The 19,424-nt window shown below is 28.9% G+C and overlaps 1 protein-coding gene across 1 annotated transcript; it reads left to right on the top strand.

The window, feature by feature from the left end:
- Positions 1-10,117: 10,117 nt before the first annotated feature.
- LOC124836020 (E3 ubiquitin-protein ligase ATL6-like) lies at positions 10,118-11,623 on the top strand. Its single transcript, XM_047311075.2, has one exon. It carries the CDS (start codon positions 10,363-10,365, stop codon positions 11,491-11,493), a length of 1,131 nt encoding a protein of 376 aa, XP_047167031.2. The 5' UTR covers positions 10,118-10,362; the 3' UTR covers positions 11,494-11,623.
- Positions 11,624-19,424: the final 7,801 nt, after the last annotated feature.

Genomic DNA, 19,424 nt, shown 5'->3' with positions numbered 1-19,424 from the left:
CCATGTAGGGTTCAACCTGTTTAAATAACTACATATTTTATTTGGGTTAGTTTATAATAACAGTTTTAAGTCATTTTAATCAGTCTTTCGTTTACTATACACATCAACCAAAAGCTTGACAGACATGTAGGGTTAAATGTGTATACCTAAACAGACATTAATTATACGACGTTGGTTTATTATAATTAATGGCCGATTAAAGTCATTAACTAATCTTTCGTATAATAAGAAACTCCCTTTTTTATGGGAGAGGATGCAAAAAAGTTTTATAATTAAATAATAACAAGTTGAGTCTTACTCATTAAAAAAAGTCCCTGCCTTCAATTTTCAGAAAGTTAGTAATTGACAAATTGAATAAAATTGCAAGTTCTTTTTTTTCTAATTAATTAACTGCTATGACCAAGCTTGCGTATATTAAATGTTCCAAGAGTTTAGGATCTAGTTGAAACATGTTGTCATTGGACCATTATATATAGTATTATTCTATCTGGGGGCGGGATATTTAAACTATATTTTTCTAAAATTTAAAATAAAATTAAATCTATAGAAACTTTTTACGTGAAAAAAATATATAAGAAAGAAACTAATAATTATTATACTATTTGAAAAATACTTTAGAAATATAATTAATATATGAATTTTAAAATAATAAATAGTAAGATAATAACGATGATTGCATTAATGAACACATGGAAATGAAACAAGGGCATGCATTGTATTGTTATCATAATTTGAACATCCATGTCCCATTTTCTTAGTGTCAAAATATATATATACACATATATTAGTGTATAGAATAAAATACAATTAATATAAAGGCAAAAAAACTTATAATATAATTAATCCATTGGCTTGTTTGTTCTATCTTCACTAAGCAAAAAAGCATTTGACAAACTGAACTGTGTTCAATTTTGATCTCTTTCATCTTGTGAGAACAAACCTCGTTGTGGGTCTTCACAATGAATAGTTATGCTTTACTATTCAATCCACAATTTCACAAACACAATAAGCACATAAATCAATTCGAAGTCTAAGAAAAGGTGAGAAAACAAAGAAGAAAAAGGTTAAAATGTTGTTCCACAAATGTAAACCCTAATGTAGAGGCAAAATCAAATTGCATTTTTGTTGTTCTTGTAGCGCCCACAACCTCACCTACCCTTCTTTACGTCACTATCCAAAGTACCTTTGCATAATTATTATGATTCTCACAGTGAAAGTTCGATTCACCTCCAATCAAACCATTCTCAATACCCTTTTTGCCGATCTTCTCCAGGTGAAACTAACCTTTCTCCATTCTTCTATAAACCCTAATTATTCATGGATCAAATTTTAAAACTTATTTATTAAAAAAAAAGTAGATTTGTTGCTTTCACCATACAACGTGACATTGTGTTTATTAGAAGGAAAGGTTTGGCATGTATGATATATAATATAATATAATATAACAGAGAGAATGAAGATGAAAAGGCAAACCCTAGAAGGTGTAGGAAGAATGATCCATTACATGCATACGTGTATGATTGGATTTATTGAGGAGAAAGATGGGTTGAGGTGATTTCGATTGGACGTAAAGGAGTTTGTCATCATGTGTTTGGAATGGCACCAAAATGTGTTGAGTCATCTCAGTCGTACACGTGTCTCTCCTCGTGTCACCACACATCAAACTACAGTGTCCCAAACCATCAAAACAACGGCTTGCGATGAAAAACCACTTCCCCCAAACTTGAAAGCGGTTTCCAAACAACAAGACAAACAAACAAACATGTTAATCAACACTTTCCACAAGTTTCACAGTCTCGTTCACCCTCCACAGACAGACATGCTTGTTTCAGAACCTTAAATCATAACCATACCATGCCCGATTATCAAAAATATTCAACCGTATACTATATACATACAAAGTGTTTCTACAAAAGAAAACTTGATTTCCCATCCGTATGTTTATATAACTATATATATATATTTATATTGATATAGTTATTTAGCAATTGATTATTTTAAAAAAATAGAATTTAATTAGATTATTTTAAATTAAAGAATTTCATATTCTTCATAAACAAATGAGAAATTGATTTTTTTTAATAAAATAAAGTTCTTATTTTAGTTTTTTTAGTTTATATCAATCTAGGTATAAGTGAAGTTGGTGTCGGCATATATCCAACTTAATTTAATATATGATCTATCTAACTCAATTTAGCATAATTCTAACTTAATATTTTAACTCAACTTGATCAAATTTTATTTCGTTTCTTATAATCCCACTTGAATCTAACTCAATTCAATACAAGATGATTGAACTTAACCCTCTTGATATACTCCAACTCGACTAAATATGATTCTGATTCACTTAGAGCCACATTACTACAAAAATAATATATTACATAAGTTATTTATGATATATTATATTGGTTTAGAAATCGATATTGTCTAAGATGATATAATAAGTAGAATACATATAACCAATATGAGAATCGATATTATATGTTTTGATTTAAAAAAAAAAAACAGAATGTTGCGAAACAAGCTAAGATTCAATCGACAACAAATAGAATTGAATGTGAGCAAACGGTGAAACGAGTGCGAGGAGGAATAACGAAAATGAAACTAACGTCGAGAGGATGAAGTTTTCTCAACCATGGCAGATGGCAGTAATTAGAAAAATAGTGGCAGCACCTCTTTTGCACAATAGCGACGGCAACCACGTTCAACACAAAACGGTGAGTTAGTATATATATTTATTTGAAGATTAGGAAAAGAAATTTATTACCCAATATTAGTTTGATTCTAATTAAAGTGGCAAAAATTAAAGGTAATTCAACTTAATTTAATGACGAACCTTAAATAATTGAATGTAATTCAACTTAATCATTCCTCGAATTCATACTGTTTGAAGTGATTTTCAAAAGTGAATTTATAAATTTTATTATATTATATAGAAATTTAAAATAAAACAAAACTGTGTTATAGCTTAAGTCGTCCGTTGTTATTTCTTTTTAACTTATTTGACTAACTTCCATGATAAAAATACTAATTAAACAAACTATCATTAATTTTGAAATAAGAATTATTTATAAATCTATATATTAAATGAGATGCTGCACGTATTTAAGAGTATTGAAACTAATATATTTTCAAATATTAACACAAACATTTTGTATTGACTAGTTTAAAGTTACCATTAAGTATTTAAAAAAGATCGGTTCTGAAGTCATAATTTAAACAATTAACAGTGTTAAACAAAAATAAATTTGTTTTGTCAGACTGTAAGAAATTTTAAATATATATAATTTCCGTTTAATTGTATGAGTATGTTATTCTGTCTGTTAAGTTGAAGTTGTAATTAATTTTAATTGCATTCTTACAAACACATCCATAAGAAAACATTGTTTTTCAAGTCTAAATTTGTTTAAATTAATTTATAATCGCAAAGACTTTAGATTTTTTTTAAAGGTGATTAGAAGTACTTAATGGGAAGTTTGATACTGAATATGAACATATCAATTATTAGTGAAAGTATGGTGGTATGATATAATTAACCGTGATTTATAAAGTTATAATAACTTAAGCACTTAGAAGTATAAAAAATCATTCACCCTTACTTAGCCAAATGATACTATAACAAAGGAAGAGTTGAATAACAAGTAGTGTTATATATTATGCTAATCACAAATTTTCTATGTGGGTATCTTCTAAAGAAAATGAGTAAAAGGGATAGGATTGAGTCATTTCCATTTACTAATTTCGGATTAGCATTATGATGATTAACATGATAATTGCTGCTTTGAATCTAAACTAAATTCCAAATTACATAGAAGCTACCTAAATAAAAGTGTTCTATAGGACACCTTTTCATATTCATTATCTTGCATGCTTGATTTTTTGGGTCCCATAATAAAATTGACATTCAAAACCTTTTTTTTTCTTTCTGTTTTTCCTTTTTTTGGCTTGTGGATAAACTAGGGTTTCCCTAGCTAATTTAAGTTCAGGAAAAACATCAATTTCAATTAAAATATACACGAAAAAATGGGCCACAGACACATAATTTATGTCATAAAATATTGGGAATTTTTGTCAATATTATATTTTGCATTTGTGTTAAAACTATACTTTGTAGAAAGCTTTGTGTAATTTGAAATAGGTTGATGAGACTTTTATATCGTATAATCTAAAATTTAGAAAAACACTTTTAAATTCTACAATGTGGAAAATGTCTGTAATCACATAAATTAAATGAGAGAACAACCGAGACAGAGAGGGTGGGTGTTTAGGGTTAATTTTGCTATTTACACACTCATGAGGCGTGCAGGAGGAAACCATAGGGTGTAAAAAGATATCTCTTATAATATTTAAGATTTTGCATGGACATTAGGTTGGCCAAAGCCCAATAGTTTGGATCAACTCAAGAGTTCCTCTTGGCTGTTTCTGCTCTTCCATAAATTTCCATATGTCCTCTCATATATTTTTTTTGTATTCTGAGAGGTAAATTTTGTATTTCAGAATATAAAATTTGAAATATAATTTTTATTTTGTATTCCAAATTTTATATTTCGAAATGCACAAAATTATGAGGTCTAGGTTGAAATTAAGGAGGTCCAGGAAGAAATGGTCCAAGCCGCGAGTTCCATTGGGCCCAACAGAGGGAGTGACAATTTTAGAAAGGGTGTTGCTCCCTCCACCACCACAGCCTTCTCCCTCCACCTCCCCTTTACTATTTTGCCCCTCAGTAAAATTTTATTTTTAGAATTATTGTTTTTAATTTTACTCATTTATAACATATTTCACTGATAACCTACGTAGTTCCTTGTATGAGTAAAATATTTTTCTGCAAAGCTCAGTGATCGTGAAAAGAATTATCAAGCAATCTTCCTCTTGCTTTCGGTGCAGTACGTGGTGCAGTGCGTTTGTGGTGTAATGTGCTTGTCGTGGTTCCTCTCCAGGTACGTAGTCATAATCCTTCCAATAATCCTAAACCCTAAACCCTAAACCCTTCCAATAATCCTTCCAATAATCTTTCCAATAATCCTTTAACCCTAAAACGTAAAATGAAAACGAAGCCTAAACGGATGACATCCTTCAACGGATGTCAACATCCGTTTAAGCTTTGTTTTAATTTTATGTTTCTGTTATTATTTTATTAGATATTTTAATATTTTGATTTATTATTTTTGAATATCTTTTTAATGTATTTTAATAATGTATATTTATATTAGTTTATATTTAAATATTAAAATATTAAAATAATAAAATAATAAAAATAAAAAATTTTAACTTTAAGGATATAATTGGAATTAAAGATAATTGGAGAGGTGGAGGGAGAAGGCTGTGGAGGTGGAGGGAACAACACCCTTTTAGAAAAGGTTCGTGTTATTAAATAAAACAGGGTTTTATTATTTGTCATATTAAATGCTTCCAGGGTTTACTTCAACTAGTCTTTCTTATTCTTTAGCTTCCTTATTTGTTGCTTAGATATTCCAACTAGTAGGTGTATATGTTAAACATACTTTAATAATTAAGTCATTCAGTATGTAATCAATTTAACAATTAATGTTATAATAAATATATCATAAAAATATGAACAACCACATTACTATATCTTTAATATGTATTTATGAATTTTTTCATAAATTTCTTATTAAGATTGATTTAATCATTATCCAATTTTGTTAAATTTGATTATTAATTTGTTTAGCTTAAATACATTGCTAACTCAATTTAATTTGCATGATTGATTTCATCCTAACATTGATTTGATTTAATTTAGCCACTATATACTGATTAATACATATACACACGGTCCAAGCATATTATTATTATTATTATTTTTTTTTTATAAGTAATTTTTTTTTTCAAAGTACCGTTATCCTTATTTAAGATACTGATGTAGAAAGTTTGAAATTTTATACCAATTTATTTCTTACTAATGTAGAACAAAGTACAACTTATATTCATCAATTTTCGATTAAGTTTTTAAATACTCTAACCAAAATGAATTTATATCATAGATATATATTTTTGTTTTTTATTCAAAGATTTGGCTTTATTTCACTTATAAAGACATTCTTTTGTATTTAGTTTGTACATATTTAAATACATTTTTTTTCTAAATATTCATATTTTGTGTTAGTTTTAGTTTTTTCTACAATAAAACTCGATAGAAACTATCTAATTAAAGATTTACACTTAAGAGGATGGAAAAAGATAAATTTTTAAAGAACAAAACTTTACTGTTTTAAATATTAGAATTATAAGAATTTATTTTTTTATTTTAAGTCTTGTAAAATTTCTATTAATGTAGTATATATTTATTTGAAATTTGTAGGACTTTGAAGACACTTAATTAAACTTCAATTTGGACTATGAGCCCCATTTTGACCAATATCCAAACATATAGGAAATGGCATCTAAAACGTAAATAAAGGTTTGGAAAAAAAGGTCTTACCATGACTTAAAATAACTTTTTAAGCCTTTCTTTTTTTACAAAAATATTTGTATCATTGTTTATAAAATTTATATACTCTTAGTTTTAATATTGAATATCTTACAAACTTATACATATCAATATATATAACCCAATTTTAAAACTATAATTTTGTTCTTGTATTTTCTTCTACGTCATTGAAGTATAATTGATCATTATTTTGTAGTAATAATAAAAGGATAAAGAAGTAAGGCAAATCTTTAAAGACAAGACCTAATATAGAGTAAAACAAATATAAATTCGATACTCAGATGATAGATTTTAATTGGATTCTGTTTTATAATAATAAAAGTAATATATTACAAAATCTTGGCAACAACAACATCTAATAATTTATTTATTTAGAAAAAAAAAAGATTGACTTTTTCCAAGCTAGTTAAATTTTAGGTTGCATCGAACTGCACTGATGACACGTAGTTAGTTAAAACATTATTTATTGTAATCCGAATTCAATATCTTCTAGAATTTATGAAATTATTTTATCTCCATCCTTTTATTCAAACTTTGTGAGATTTTTTATTAAAAGAAACGTTCAAAGTTCAAACATGAAAGTCTAAAAACGTTTCATGTCTTTTACCAAAAAGTAAACATCACAGCCTCTCTTCCCTATCCAACATTCGAAGCTCGACAAAACCAATAATTTATTTTCTTTGGGACAAAGTCTTTAACAAGAACTTATAAGAAAAAGTTTATTGGTCAAGGCACATGTTTTTAGAGATAAATTTGTCTATATGAAGGAAAAGACTTTTTTTTTTTTTATGTATAGATGTTTGTTGATGATTTGGATTCATATGTGAATAATGTTTTTAATGAATCAGATTTATTTGATGTATATTAGTTTCTAATGGGTTATTAAATTTAATGTTTTTCAATTTAATTTTTTTAAATATATAAGTGTTTATAAATGTACTGTTAAAATAATTTTTACAAATAATTCATTGATATTACCTTTAATCAATAATTCATGTATTTCTTTTAATCATATTTAAGTATTTTTTTTTGTTAAAGATGAAACAATAGAAAAATCAAAATAATAATAAACGATAGAAAAATGGTAAGTAAATTATCTAAGAGTAAAATAAGAACTATTAAAGGAAATAAAAAAAACAATAATCAAATTATTACAATTAACATTGATTTTTGTCATTTCTTTTTATTAAAGATATTATCAACATTTATTTGAAATTATATTCATAATTATTATCTCTTATTTAGACTTTTCTATTTATATTTTTTTTCTTTATTTTGCCTGTTATTTGACACAATACAATAAAAGAAAAAATACATAAATGAAAATAACTGTCTTAAAACTACCTACATCATACTAAATATTTTCATTTACTTCACATTTTTTCAATATTTATCGCATATAACTTTAATTTCAAATTACTTTTAAATCTTGATTTCAATTACTTTTCTATCAATGCTTTTATTCATATTTTGATTAGTCTCTTTTAACATCTTTGACTAATGTTTTTTGCTTGATTTTTCTTTTTACCCTACTTGTCTTGACATGTTCTTTTTCTCACCATGAAAATGTGTATGTTGATTTCTTTTATTATTTTCTCGATGCCCTCAACAAGCGACAAATAATGTCATAATATTATAAGGTATTGTCTACTTTAAAAACTAAATTTCTATCACAATTTTGTTCTTGAAAGACACTTTAAAAGTTGAAGAAGAAAAATGTACTTGAATTGTCTTTAACCTCGACTCTTAAGCTATCTGAAACTATTGAGATTCGATTGGTTTATTTCCTCGATGTCTTCAACAAACAACAAATAATGTCATAATATTATTAGTGTTAATTATCGTACAAGATATTGTTTACTTTAAAAACTAAACTCATGTCACAATTTTATCCTTAAAACACACCTTAAAAGTTAAAAGGTCTTTTTTAAAAACTATCTGACATTTACTCTCAAATTATCTGAAACTATTGAGATGTACTAAAACATGGTGTTGTTTATGAAGACGAAAACTCTCAAATACTTGATCGAAGATTTTTTCTTATAAATTGAATAGTTTCACATCACTTAAAAATTGAAATAAAATAAAACTCACTATTAACTCTACTGTTTAAACATATAAATAAATTTGTAATTATACAATTATGAAATTTAACTAATTTATTTAGTTATTTTTTAAATAAGTTTTCTTTTCATGGTTTTGCTTTATTTTCTTCTCAAACAATACACACTTCTTACATTATTCAATCTTTCCTTTTTTTTTTTCCTTTAAGTTTTTTTCAATTTTTCTTAGTTACTACCGAGGACAAAAAAGAAATAGAGAAAACAAAAAAAATCTGGTGAGTAACCAATATTAGTCAACGATGTTGTACAAGTAACCATAGTTATGGCAGCCACCTCTAGCAAGGAAAATTTCTTTGAAAATAAAGGTTGACTAATAGTTTAGCTCTTGACTATAGCTTAAAGAACGTTGACTTTCACCCTACTTTGCTTCCGCACTCAACTGCAAGAACTAGTCAAACTTTAGTTTCTTTTGCTTTTAAGACGTCTAATTTTAATAAAATATCACTATTTTTAAAATATTAATATGTTCCATTTTATATTCTTTTTAAATTTGATAATAATAAAAAAACAAAAACAAAACTCGGTGTTGTCGAAGCTCAAGAGTTAATGGAGTGATCCATTTTGCTTAAGTCAACAAAAATTAACTAAGTTTTATGTTTATTGATTCTGAAACCGTGTAAACGAAATTATAATCACTAATAATACGGTGTATATTAATTAATGCAAATTGATACTCGATTCTATGGTTAACAAACTTCTAATAGATTTGGTCAAACTTCGCGGCTTGCTTTTCTATTATTTATTTATTGGGCTTTATCGGAGCTTTTTATTCCTCACGAATTGGGCTGAATCGGAGACTTAAGTACTATTCTATCCTTCTTTGGATTAAAAATAAATTTAATTTTCCTTGTAAAAACTCTTGTTCCACTTAAATTATTTAAAATAAAAACAGGAAGTTACTGTAAATAAATATTTTTTTTAATAAGTTAAATGAACATGCATTTTCCATTAGTGTTGATTCAGTCAATTTGGATTTAATAACCATACATCATTTCAATATGAATGTTTTTTTTATTTAGTTCTTAGTTATATCATTACTTGATTATAATGAGTGTTAAGTATAATACAATTCAAGTAACAGAATTATTATTTAGTAAAATATTATTATTATTATTATTTATTCCTGAAACGTGATTATTTTGAATTAAAAATATTTAGTTCTTTTATTATTTTGACAAGCTACGTCTATCAGAACGAACTTTAAAACACAAAACAAAGCAGTGTTTTGTACAAATTTTCACTTCTAACCAAACAAATGCTAATTTCAGATTTATAAAATCCCTAAGAAATAATTAAGTTTATCTATCTTTTAAAATTAGTTATAAAAAGTGAATTTTATTTTAACATGTTTTTCACGTTTGTAAAAACCTACACTCACGGTGGAATATAAATTATAATCCACTTAACTATTATTTTTATTGAATTTCATTTGGTAATGTTACTAACGCATGACCACTTTTTGTCTATAATAATTACTCTGAAAAAAAAATTACAAAAACGGTAATAATTTTGAGGGGAATAATTAATAAGTAATACTTTTACATAAATTTATTTCATTGACTTCTATTGCAAGATAAAATTTTTGTGTGAATTAAAAATATTTATACGAGCACTGAAATTCAGTAGAATTTGTGTTAAAGCAAGCAATATTTTCTGCATTTTCAGTGGAAGCTTCCAAAGGCAGCTGTAGCGCGCGTTTGCAGAAAGCACACACACTATGACCAACAGCAACACTCTCTTTTAAATAACACAAACAACAGAGCCTTTGTCTCACTCTCTTCATTCGACAAGATGATGAAACACCGCCATCACGCAACCCAATTCCTCCTCCTCCTCCAGGTGGTGGTGGCGGCGTCAATTCCAATCGCCGTCGCGCAGTCCCAGCCCTCGCCCAATGAAAACACCGACCCAAGACTAAACACCTTCAACCCCTCTCTAGCCGCAATAATCGTCATATTAGTGGCGGCGCTTTTCGTCATGGCCGTTTTCTCCGTCTACGTACGCCACTGCGCCGATACGCCTTCCAACAGCGTTGGGCCTCTCACGTCCGCACGCTCCAGAAGAGCTGCGCGTGGCCTTGATCCCGCCGTCATCCAAACCTTCCCCACCCTCGAATACTCCGAGGTCAAGATCCACAAGATCGGAAAAGAACCCTTGGAATGCGCGGTGTGTTTGTGCGAGTTTGAAGACACCGAAACGCTGCGTTTGATCCCCAAGTGCGACCACGTGTTCCACCCCGATTGCATAGACGAGTGGTTGAGCTCCCACACCACGTGTCCCGTGTGCCGCGCCAACCTCGTACCGACAGAATCACAGGAATCTGACGCCAACAACGGTGTTGCTGCTGTTCCCGATCCCCAAATGTTAACGCCGGACCTTGAAGCGCAAAACGACGCCGTAGAAGCCACGCCAGAGCAGCAAAACACGGACTCTGACCGTTTCTTGAACGAACCGAAAGTTCTTTCTCTGGAGAAAACGCTGAACCGGAACCGCACACGTGGATCTCGGTCGAACCGGCCGCGCCGGTTCTCGAAGTCGCACTCGACTGGGCACTCGATCGTCCAACCGGGAGAAAATACGGACCGGTTCACTCTGGTACTTCCTTTGGAGGTTCGCAAGCAACTAATAAACCGGCAATTGCATCGTGCAAGTAGCTTGATCGTGTTACCGAGGGAAGGTAGTTCGAGGCGGGGTTACCGAATCGGAGGAGAAGGGAGTAGTCGGGGGAAACATTCGAGGCGGTTGGACCGGAGTTTGAAATCGGACCGATGGATATTTTCGGTAGCTGCGCCGTTTTTCGCTAGGGCACTGTCTATTAGGTCCCCCAGGGTGCGGAACAACGATGTTGAAAGAATGTCATCGTCATCCACCGTGCCGATTATGCCGCCGACGGCCGTTGACTCGGCTCGGCCACCGGTTTAATCGGGGGAGTTTGGCCATGTAACTTTTCTATTTTTTATTTATTTTTTCTTCAAAGTTTCATTTTGGCTGGAAAAATTGTAAAGGGGCGTGTGTTATTAATAAGTTAGTTTAGCGTGTTGATTTGTGGTAATTTTGACATATTTCAAGATTTAGCTATTTAGTTAATTGTTAAGTTTAGATTTTACAGTGATAAAAAAACATTATCAATGTCTATTTAGAAAAATATTTCACTGAACTAAACACTTTCAACTAATTTATACTTTCAAAAAATTATTTAAACATAATAAATTAATTAGTAACTTCTTTTTCTGAAATTATTTGTATCGTATTTAAAGAAGTATTTGTACCATATATATATATATATATATATATTTTTGTTGTTAAATTAAATTAGCGTAGAAATAAAATTGTTATTCAATTCAAAATGTTTATCAACTAAACCTCATACTTTTCCCTTCCATTTTTGTCTTGACATTCAAGACAACATCATTTTTCTCGACTCTGCTACACTGGCATGAAGAAATTGTTTTGTTTTTCGATAGAATTCCGAAAAATATACAATAAGTGAAGAAAACAGTCAATTTAACTTTTTATTTTTTTCTTTTTCGCAGTTATTTCTCTCTCTTACGTGGTTAAAGAAGGACAGATTCTATTTGTCTACATATTTGGTTTTTTAAGCTTTTCCCTTATAAACGCGTTTGAGAAAGACACACAACAAAGGTATTCCAAAAAGTGAATCTATTCTCTTTGTCTGCAAGAATCAAATTCCTTTATTTCGTGCTCTAAATTAAACTATGGCAATAGCAACCCACTTTCCTTCTGCTTTTTTACTAAGAATTTTGGTGATTGGTTTTTGAATCCAAACTAGTGTACACACAATATGATACTATATTCCTTTGACTTTAGTGTCAATTCAACTTTTCTTTTATAAATTAACTTTCTTTAACTTGTCATCTCTTTATGATTGCACTCAACCAAACAAAAATTTTAGTTTTGCAATATTCGATCATGAAACTCTTGAATGATCAATCATGCAACCATTTTAGTTTCCACACTTCTTATTGTTAAATTCATTCTACCTTTTAGCATACATTTATGTTTTGTGAAATCCTTTTCTCCTCCTTCATATACTCTTCTATTTTGAAATACTTTAGGTAATTTTATGAATTTCTATTACCTAAACCCATTTTTTTATTATCTTATAACATTTTTATTGTGATTAAGGTAAGGTGAGAGAATGAGGAGGATGTATGATCATGTGTTTGTTGAGAATACTATGTGAGTTTAAATTTTATATTAAATAAAGATAAATAAAATATATATTTATTGTTTTAAAGCTTTAAATTGAATATTATATTAATATCTTTATGTGTAGATTAAACTTATATTTTCTTGGTGCTATATACGGAACTGTTTAACGTTAAGAGAATATAAAAAAAAAATAGTAAAAATAAGATGAAGTGGTTAGTTGATATCTAATCATTAAATTTAAAACTCGATCAAGAAAAAAATTTCATCTTAAAAAAAAACTTTATAGATATCTATCGATTCAATTAGTATCTAAACTTTGCTTATGAAAAAAAAATAATGAACTATGTATAACTTCTTCAATCCAAAAATTCGAAGCTTAATTAAAAATAAATGTATATAAATTTATATTTAAATTTACATACCAATGTTGAAATCCTTGGTCAAGAATTTTAAGGAAGCAAGAAGGACTTTTTGAATTTTAGAATTCAAATTTAGATTTAAATCAACGACCTAGATTGGTCCATGGTTGATTCATACTTCTTATGTTTCAATCACACTTATTATATTTAAGTTATCCATAATTTTTCTTTGACTTTGACTTGTATGTTTGGCATATTGGCTTACATTTGGGTTTGATTACATTTAAAATTCTCTTAATTTTATTTTTTCAATGCTTACATCCCTAGCATACTGAACGTATAAAATGCAAATACAAATTATTATTTATACCTATTTAATACATGAAAGAAAATAAGAATATTTATTAATTTTTAAAATTTATAATAAAAATAATTTTTATTCTAAAATAATATATATGTTTATTTACTACTATTTAAAATCTTTTCTATTTATATCCTCAGTAGCAGTGGTCACTAAATAAAAAAAAAAAGAGAATGGATCATTACCTATCAAATTAGAAACCTTACATATGTTTTTTAATAATTCAATATTATAAAACTCTGTTACAAATAGATTGCAAATATGATAAATGTTCAAATTTTTTATACACGATTTGATATATCATCTATTATTCTTCGCTTCAAAATCCTTTCATTGCAATTCCAACTTTAGACTATTTTTTCTAACTTTTAAAAATATTCAAATCAATATAATTGAGAAACTTATTTCAGTAAAGTAAATCCTAATAATAAAAAGTTAATGTTGCCATTCTAAAGTGCAAGAATTATATTACAACATGTGGTCTTCTCTAATCAACATTCTCTAGAGTTGACTCAACCTCTCAAGAGAACCATCAACTACTTTCATTCCACCACTTCCACCTCTATCTTCTGCCCCCACTTCCACTTTCATAGTTTTATCTTATTGCTTTGGCCCAACCTAGCTTTAGGAGGAGACTATCACATTTTGAACTTGTAAAGTTTATTATTGTTATTCATTGTTATAATAATTTTAATAGGCAAGGTATTCACCCTTCTCATGACTTATGTATTAAGAGATATAACAGTACACATGAACTATTTTCACAATCCCTCCTAGAAATGACTTATCATCTTGCATAAATATGGAATAAAAAGGGGAAGCAGAAGGAAGTTTTACTTCGGCCCCATTTTGAGGGTCAAATGTTCTTATCGAGATTCGATGTGTGAACCTTTGAACAGGTGACAAAATCTTAACAGTGACTTGAATGTTCCTCATGATTGGAATTGAATCTCTCATTATTTAAAAAGGAAAAATCCATCCACAAAACACTATTCGACACTCAAGTTAGTAATAATGTTTTGGATCTTTATGAATAAAAGAGAGAGTATGAGAAAATTGTGTGTGTATTTCCTAGTGAAATACCATGTGTATTTATAGGATTTCTGGGTCCCATAATGCTTGTTGATAATATTAACAGATATAATAACTTACTATATATATGATAATTAGCGAAATAATAACAATAACGTGATATCTTACCTGATATTCCAAATATTATATAAATATATGATATTAAGAAGGGTTAAATATGTTTTCAGTCCCTAAACTATTGGTCGTTTCTGGTTTTAGTTCCTCTTTCAAAATAAGGTACAATTTGGTCCTCATTCTTTTCGAAACTTTGGTTTTAGTCCTCTAAAACTAACACCGTTAAAATTTAGCTGACGTGGCTAACGGTAGACTGAGATACTATTTTTTTTTTAGTGTTTCTCACCACTTCTTCCTCTCTCTCTTCCTTCCATCTTCCACCCAACTTCATCTTTCACAGCATCTTCGATCACAAAGGTGGCAACTTCTCAACCAAAGCTGGCAGCCCATCTTTTGCATCTGGAAGGAAAAAGTACATGGTGAATTGGCGTTTATCTTCGCCTTGCTTGTAGGGAAGACCAAGGACTTTAAAACCCTCAAAAGGCCTTATGAATTACTTCTTCTTGCTAGTCATAAAGGGAACCTTGACTGATTTGCCATAAAAAAGGTGAAAATCATGGTCTTTTGTAATTGAAGCATCAAACTTCTCATTCCACGCTCCTTTGAAGTACAGTGCATTTGCAAAGATGAGTCTGGTTGTACTGTCAACAGATCCAGCAGGAAGAAGTTCTTTTACAAGGCCATTTGTCTCCTTTTCGGCCCAAGAATTAACTTCATTGGCCACTTCAACAGCCTTAGAAATTTAAAATTATTATCAAATTTAAAATCAATTGTATAAATGGACAACAATGAGGAGAGCTACAAAAACAGACCATCAAGTCGATAAGGGAACAATTCCAAGGGAAGTTGACAGTCGTGGTGCTCTACAATCAACTTGACGATGGATCGAGAGATTTGTGTTCTATCTAGTACTACATTACGGGAGCAAAAGACCAGAGGTTCGTTAAGTTATTGCAGCACTGGTTGGCACATGGTCACAAACTCGAAAAGACTAGCAAGTCCAGTGATTAAATGAAGATGCTTGGATCAATTTTAAATTGGTAATGACTACAAAGACATCAATTGGATGTTTTCCATATTTTATGGGCAGTGGCAAGGTTGTATCAACAGAATAAGAAGCATTTCATACTTATAAATAGCTAAAGCTTTCAAAAGGATGAAAAAGCATCCACACTGTCACACACAATGCTATTGAAATTTGTACTAAATATTTTGGTTTGAAGGTGGCATTGATCATAGTCTAATGTCAATGTTTAGATGAAGACTTGTTTAAGAGGAAAATAAGAAAACAAATAAATAAAATAAGTTTCTCTACCAACATAAAATTAGGTATATGCATAAACTAATTTCTGCTTTTGGAGTAATTAAATCATTTATCTTATCCAGATATCGAAGCTAATTTTAGCTTGCGCTTATTTCTCTTTCCTTGTTTTCTTCATATAAAAGTGTTTTGGCTAGTTTTTGGAGAACCTAATATGGGAAAACTTCTGCAAATTATCTTTTATGCATAAGATCTCAGAGGAACTTCTTCCTTTTTCTTCTCATTTCTTCTTCATTTTTAAAATCAATTGTATAAATGGACAGGTGCCCCTTTTATCTCATGCATTTCAATAAAAGTGTTTAAGTTTTTGAAAAAAAAAATTCCCACATAAATACGACTGTAACAGACAGCAATGAGGAGAACTACAAAAACAGACCATCAAGTCGATAAGGGAACAATTCCAAGGAGAGCTACACCATGTACTTTTTCCTTCCAGATGCAAAAGATGGGCTACCAGCTTTGGTTGAGAAGTTGCCAGCTTTGTGATCGGAGATGCTGTGAAAGATGAAGTTGGGTGGAAGATGGAAGGAAGAGAGAGAGGGAGAAATGGTGAGAAACACTTGAAAAAAAAAATAGTGTGTCAGTCTACCGTTAGCCACATCAACTAAATTTTAACGGTGTTAGTTTTAGAGGACTAAAACCAAAGTTTCGAAAAAAATGAGGACCAAATTGTACCTTATTTTGAAAGAGGGATTAAAACCAGAAATGACCAATAGTTTAGGGACTAAAAACATATTTAACCCTATTAAGAAATATCATGACATAATCAAAATATTGAGATTTTATTACATATATTTGAATATTTATACCAACAAATATATCTTAAAATATCTTTCAAAATATATACATAATCTCTTTAATTTTAACACGTGACATATTTTAAATAAAAAATACTCAATGACATATAACATACTAAAAAAAATGGTCATATTGAGTTTTATTTATAAAGATATAGACTTAATCAAATAAAAATTATAAAAATTAAAACAAATTAAAAACATAAATAAGAAAACTAAAATATTAATTAAACCTAAAATATTATAAACATAATTTTGTGCCGTCCACTTGTAAGAATTGAAGCATGCTTCTTATAAACTTTGAACTCAGAAGTGCAAAAACCAAAACAGGTTCCTTTTGGAGGATTTCTTTTGCACACCAATATTTTTTCTTTTCATCACCTCCGTAAATATGAAATTTCATACTTAATATTAAAAAATAATTTTTGAACTATGTAATTCAGAAATTGCTTTAAATCCTAGATTATACAATTTAAAGACTTTTAGACTTTTAAATTATATAATCCATTTTTTCTATTCTAAAAATTATTTTAACATTAAGTTTTTCAATTTTATAATCTGAAAATTATTTTTAACTTTCAAACTATATAACCCTAAAAATCTGCATGAAATCCAAAAATTACTTTTTTTTAAAGAATGTTAGATTAAATAATCCAAAGTATGAAATTTTAGATTATGCAATTTAAAAGATTTTTGAACTTTTAAATTATATAATCCGATTTTCCTTTTATTTCCAATTTGTATCTAAAAGTGATTTTTTTACTTTTACATTATACCAGTTAAAAGTTATTTTTACATAAAAAAAACAAACTTTTTGAAAATTATTTTTAACTTTCAAATTATATGATTTTTTTTTATTTTTAAATTGTGTAATTAAAAAGTAAAATTTTATATTAAAGAACATTAGTATAAACCTAATTCAAAATTTAGTTTTTGTTTGCATGTTTGCGATTCTTGTGCGAATTGGGTTAATGATGGAAGAGATCGCGATGAAGGTTTGGATGCTTTTAGTTTTTTGATTTGGGTATCTATGGTGGTGGAAGAAGATGAACTGATACATAATTTGGAGAGATTTTTGGACACTGGAGATGGAGGTTTTACGGTGTCCATGGAGGTGAGTGTGGTGGAGGGTGGTTGCGCATGAGAGTTTCGCGGTTGATGGTGGTGTCGGAGGTGTTGGAGGTGGCGTCGGAGGTGATTGTGGTAGAATCGGAGAGAGAGAGGAAGGGAGAGGAACTGAGAAAGATTAACTGGTGTCAGAAAAAAAAAATAACGTGACACACTATCGTTAGTCACATCAGTCGGTTTTTAACGATGTTAGTTTTAAAGGACAAAAAATTAAGTTTTTCTCAAAAAAAAGATTAAAATGTACCTTACTTTAAAAAAGGGATTAAAAATAAATTCGTTTCATAATTTAGAGACTAAAAACATATTTAATTTTATATAATTTAAAAGTATTTTTACTTCCAAAATTTATTTTATCGTATAAAAATATCTCCTAAAATATAGAATTCAGAACACAAATTCACGAGTGATTCAACACAGACCCACATGGAAATTATGGGTGCATAAAAATGTCCTTTGGATAACTTAAAACACAAGGATCACTAAAATGAGGTTTTGTCTTTTTCCCATTATCTGTATTCCAAAAGAACATATGTCACCCACTGTACCAACCATCGTACCCATTGCAAGTGCAGATTCTTCCGCAACACTGTCTCAATACAGAGTATATACTACAACATGCATTTTAATTTAAATTCATATACGTTGGTCACATCAACTTTTAATTAATTTTCAAGATTTTTATTTTTTTAAAAGATAAAATTTGCTCTAATCAAATTATAGTTTAACATAATTTACATTATATTAAATGTCAAGCGTATTTCTTTAACAGTAACATCTTAAAATTGTACGAAAGTCAAGAGAGTCAATAAATATTTTAGAAGAAATTAGAACTATTTATTTTTAAAACACGTCTTAAAAAATAGAAAAAAATATATGATTTCATTTTTACTTTTAAACCATATAAAAGTATTAAACATGGTAGGAAGAACATTTAAACCTTCCTTTAAAGTTTCAAGTTAATTTTTATTTCAGGTGGTTCGAACAATTCTATGAAACACATTTATATTTTTACTCTTTAACCATTAGAGTAGTAAAATTTATTTATAATCCAAATTCGTTTTTTTTTTGTTCCAAATCAAAAGTACGTACAAAAGTAATTCGATACTCAAATCAATAAATGAATAAATTATCTAAATAAAATCAGAACAAAGTTTTAAATTTATAATAAATATAATTATATATTCTTTATTCTTACTTTTTAACTTTTATTTATAACTTTTGAGATAAATATAAAATTAGTAAGGTGTTAATCACGATTCAATCTCAATCTATTATATTAATTGGTATTTACTTCTAAAATTGATTCTTAATATTTCTTAAGAAATGTTTTGATCAGAAATGTTTTGATCATCAATCTAGACTAGAGTAGACTGATGATCCTTGTATTAACTTTCCTTAAATTAGGTATTTAATATGAATCTTTACAGTCGGATCCGTCCGGTGATACAGTATATAGTTTTATTAATAACTAAACAAAAAAGCTAGTGAGAGACCTTAATTATTGAACAATGATTTTTCTTTTTTTGCTTAATGCAGGTTTGAGAATGAAGCTTCCACCACCGCCTTGT

This window comes from Vigna umbellata, chromosome 5 (assembly GCF_029865625.1).
Source record: "Vigna umbellata cultivar VRB3 chromosome 5, Vumbellata_1.0, whole genome shotgun sequence".
Classification (NCBI taxonomy): Eukaryota; Viridiplantae; Streptophyta; class Magnoliopsida; order Fabales; family Fabaceae; genus Vigna; species Vigna umbellata.
The sequence above is the reverse complement of the archived record's forward strand: the minus strand, read 5'-3'. Positions and strand labels throughout refer to the sequence as shown.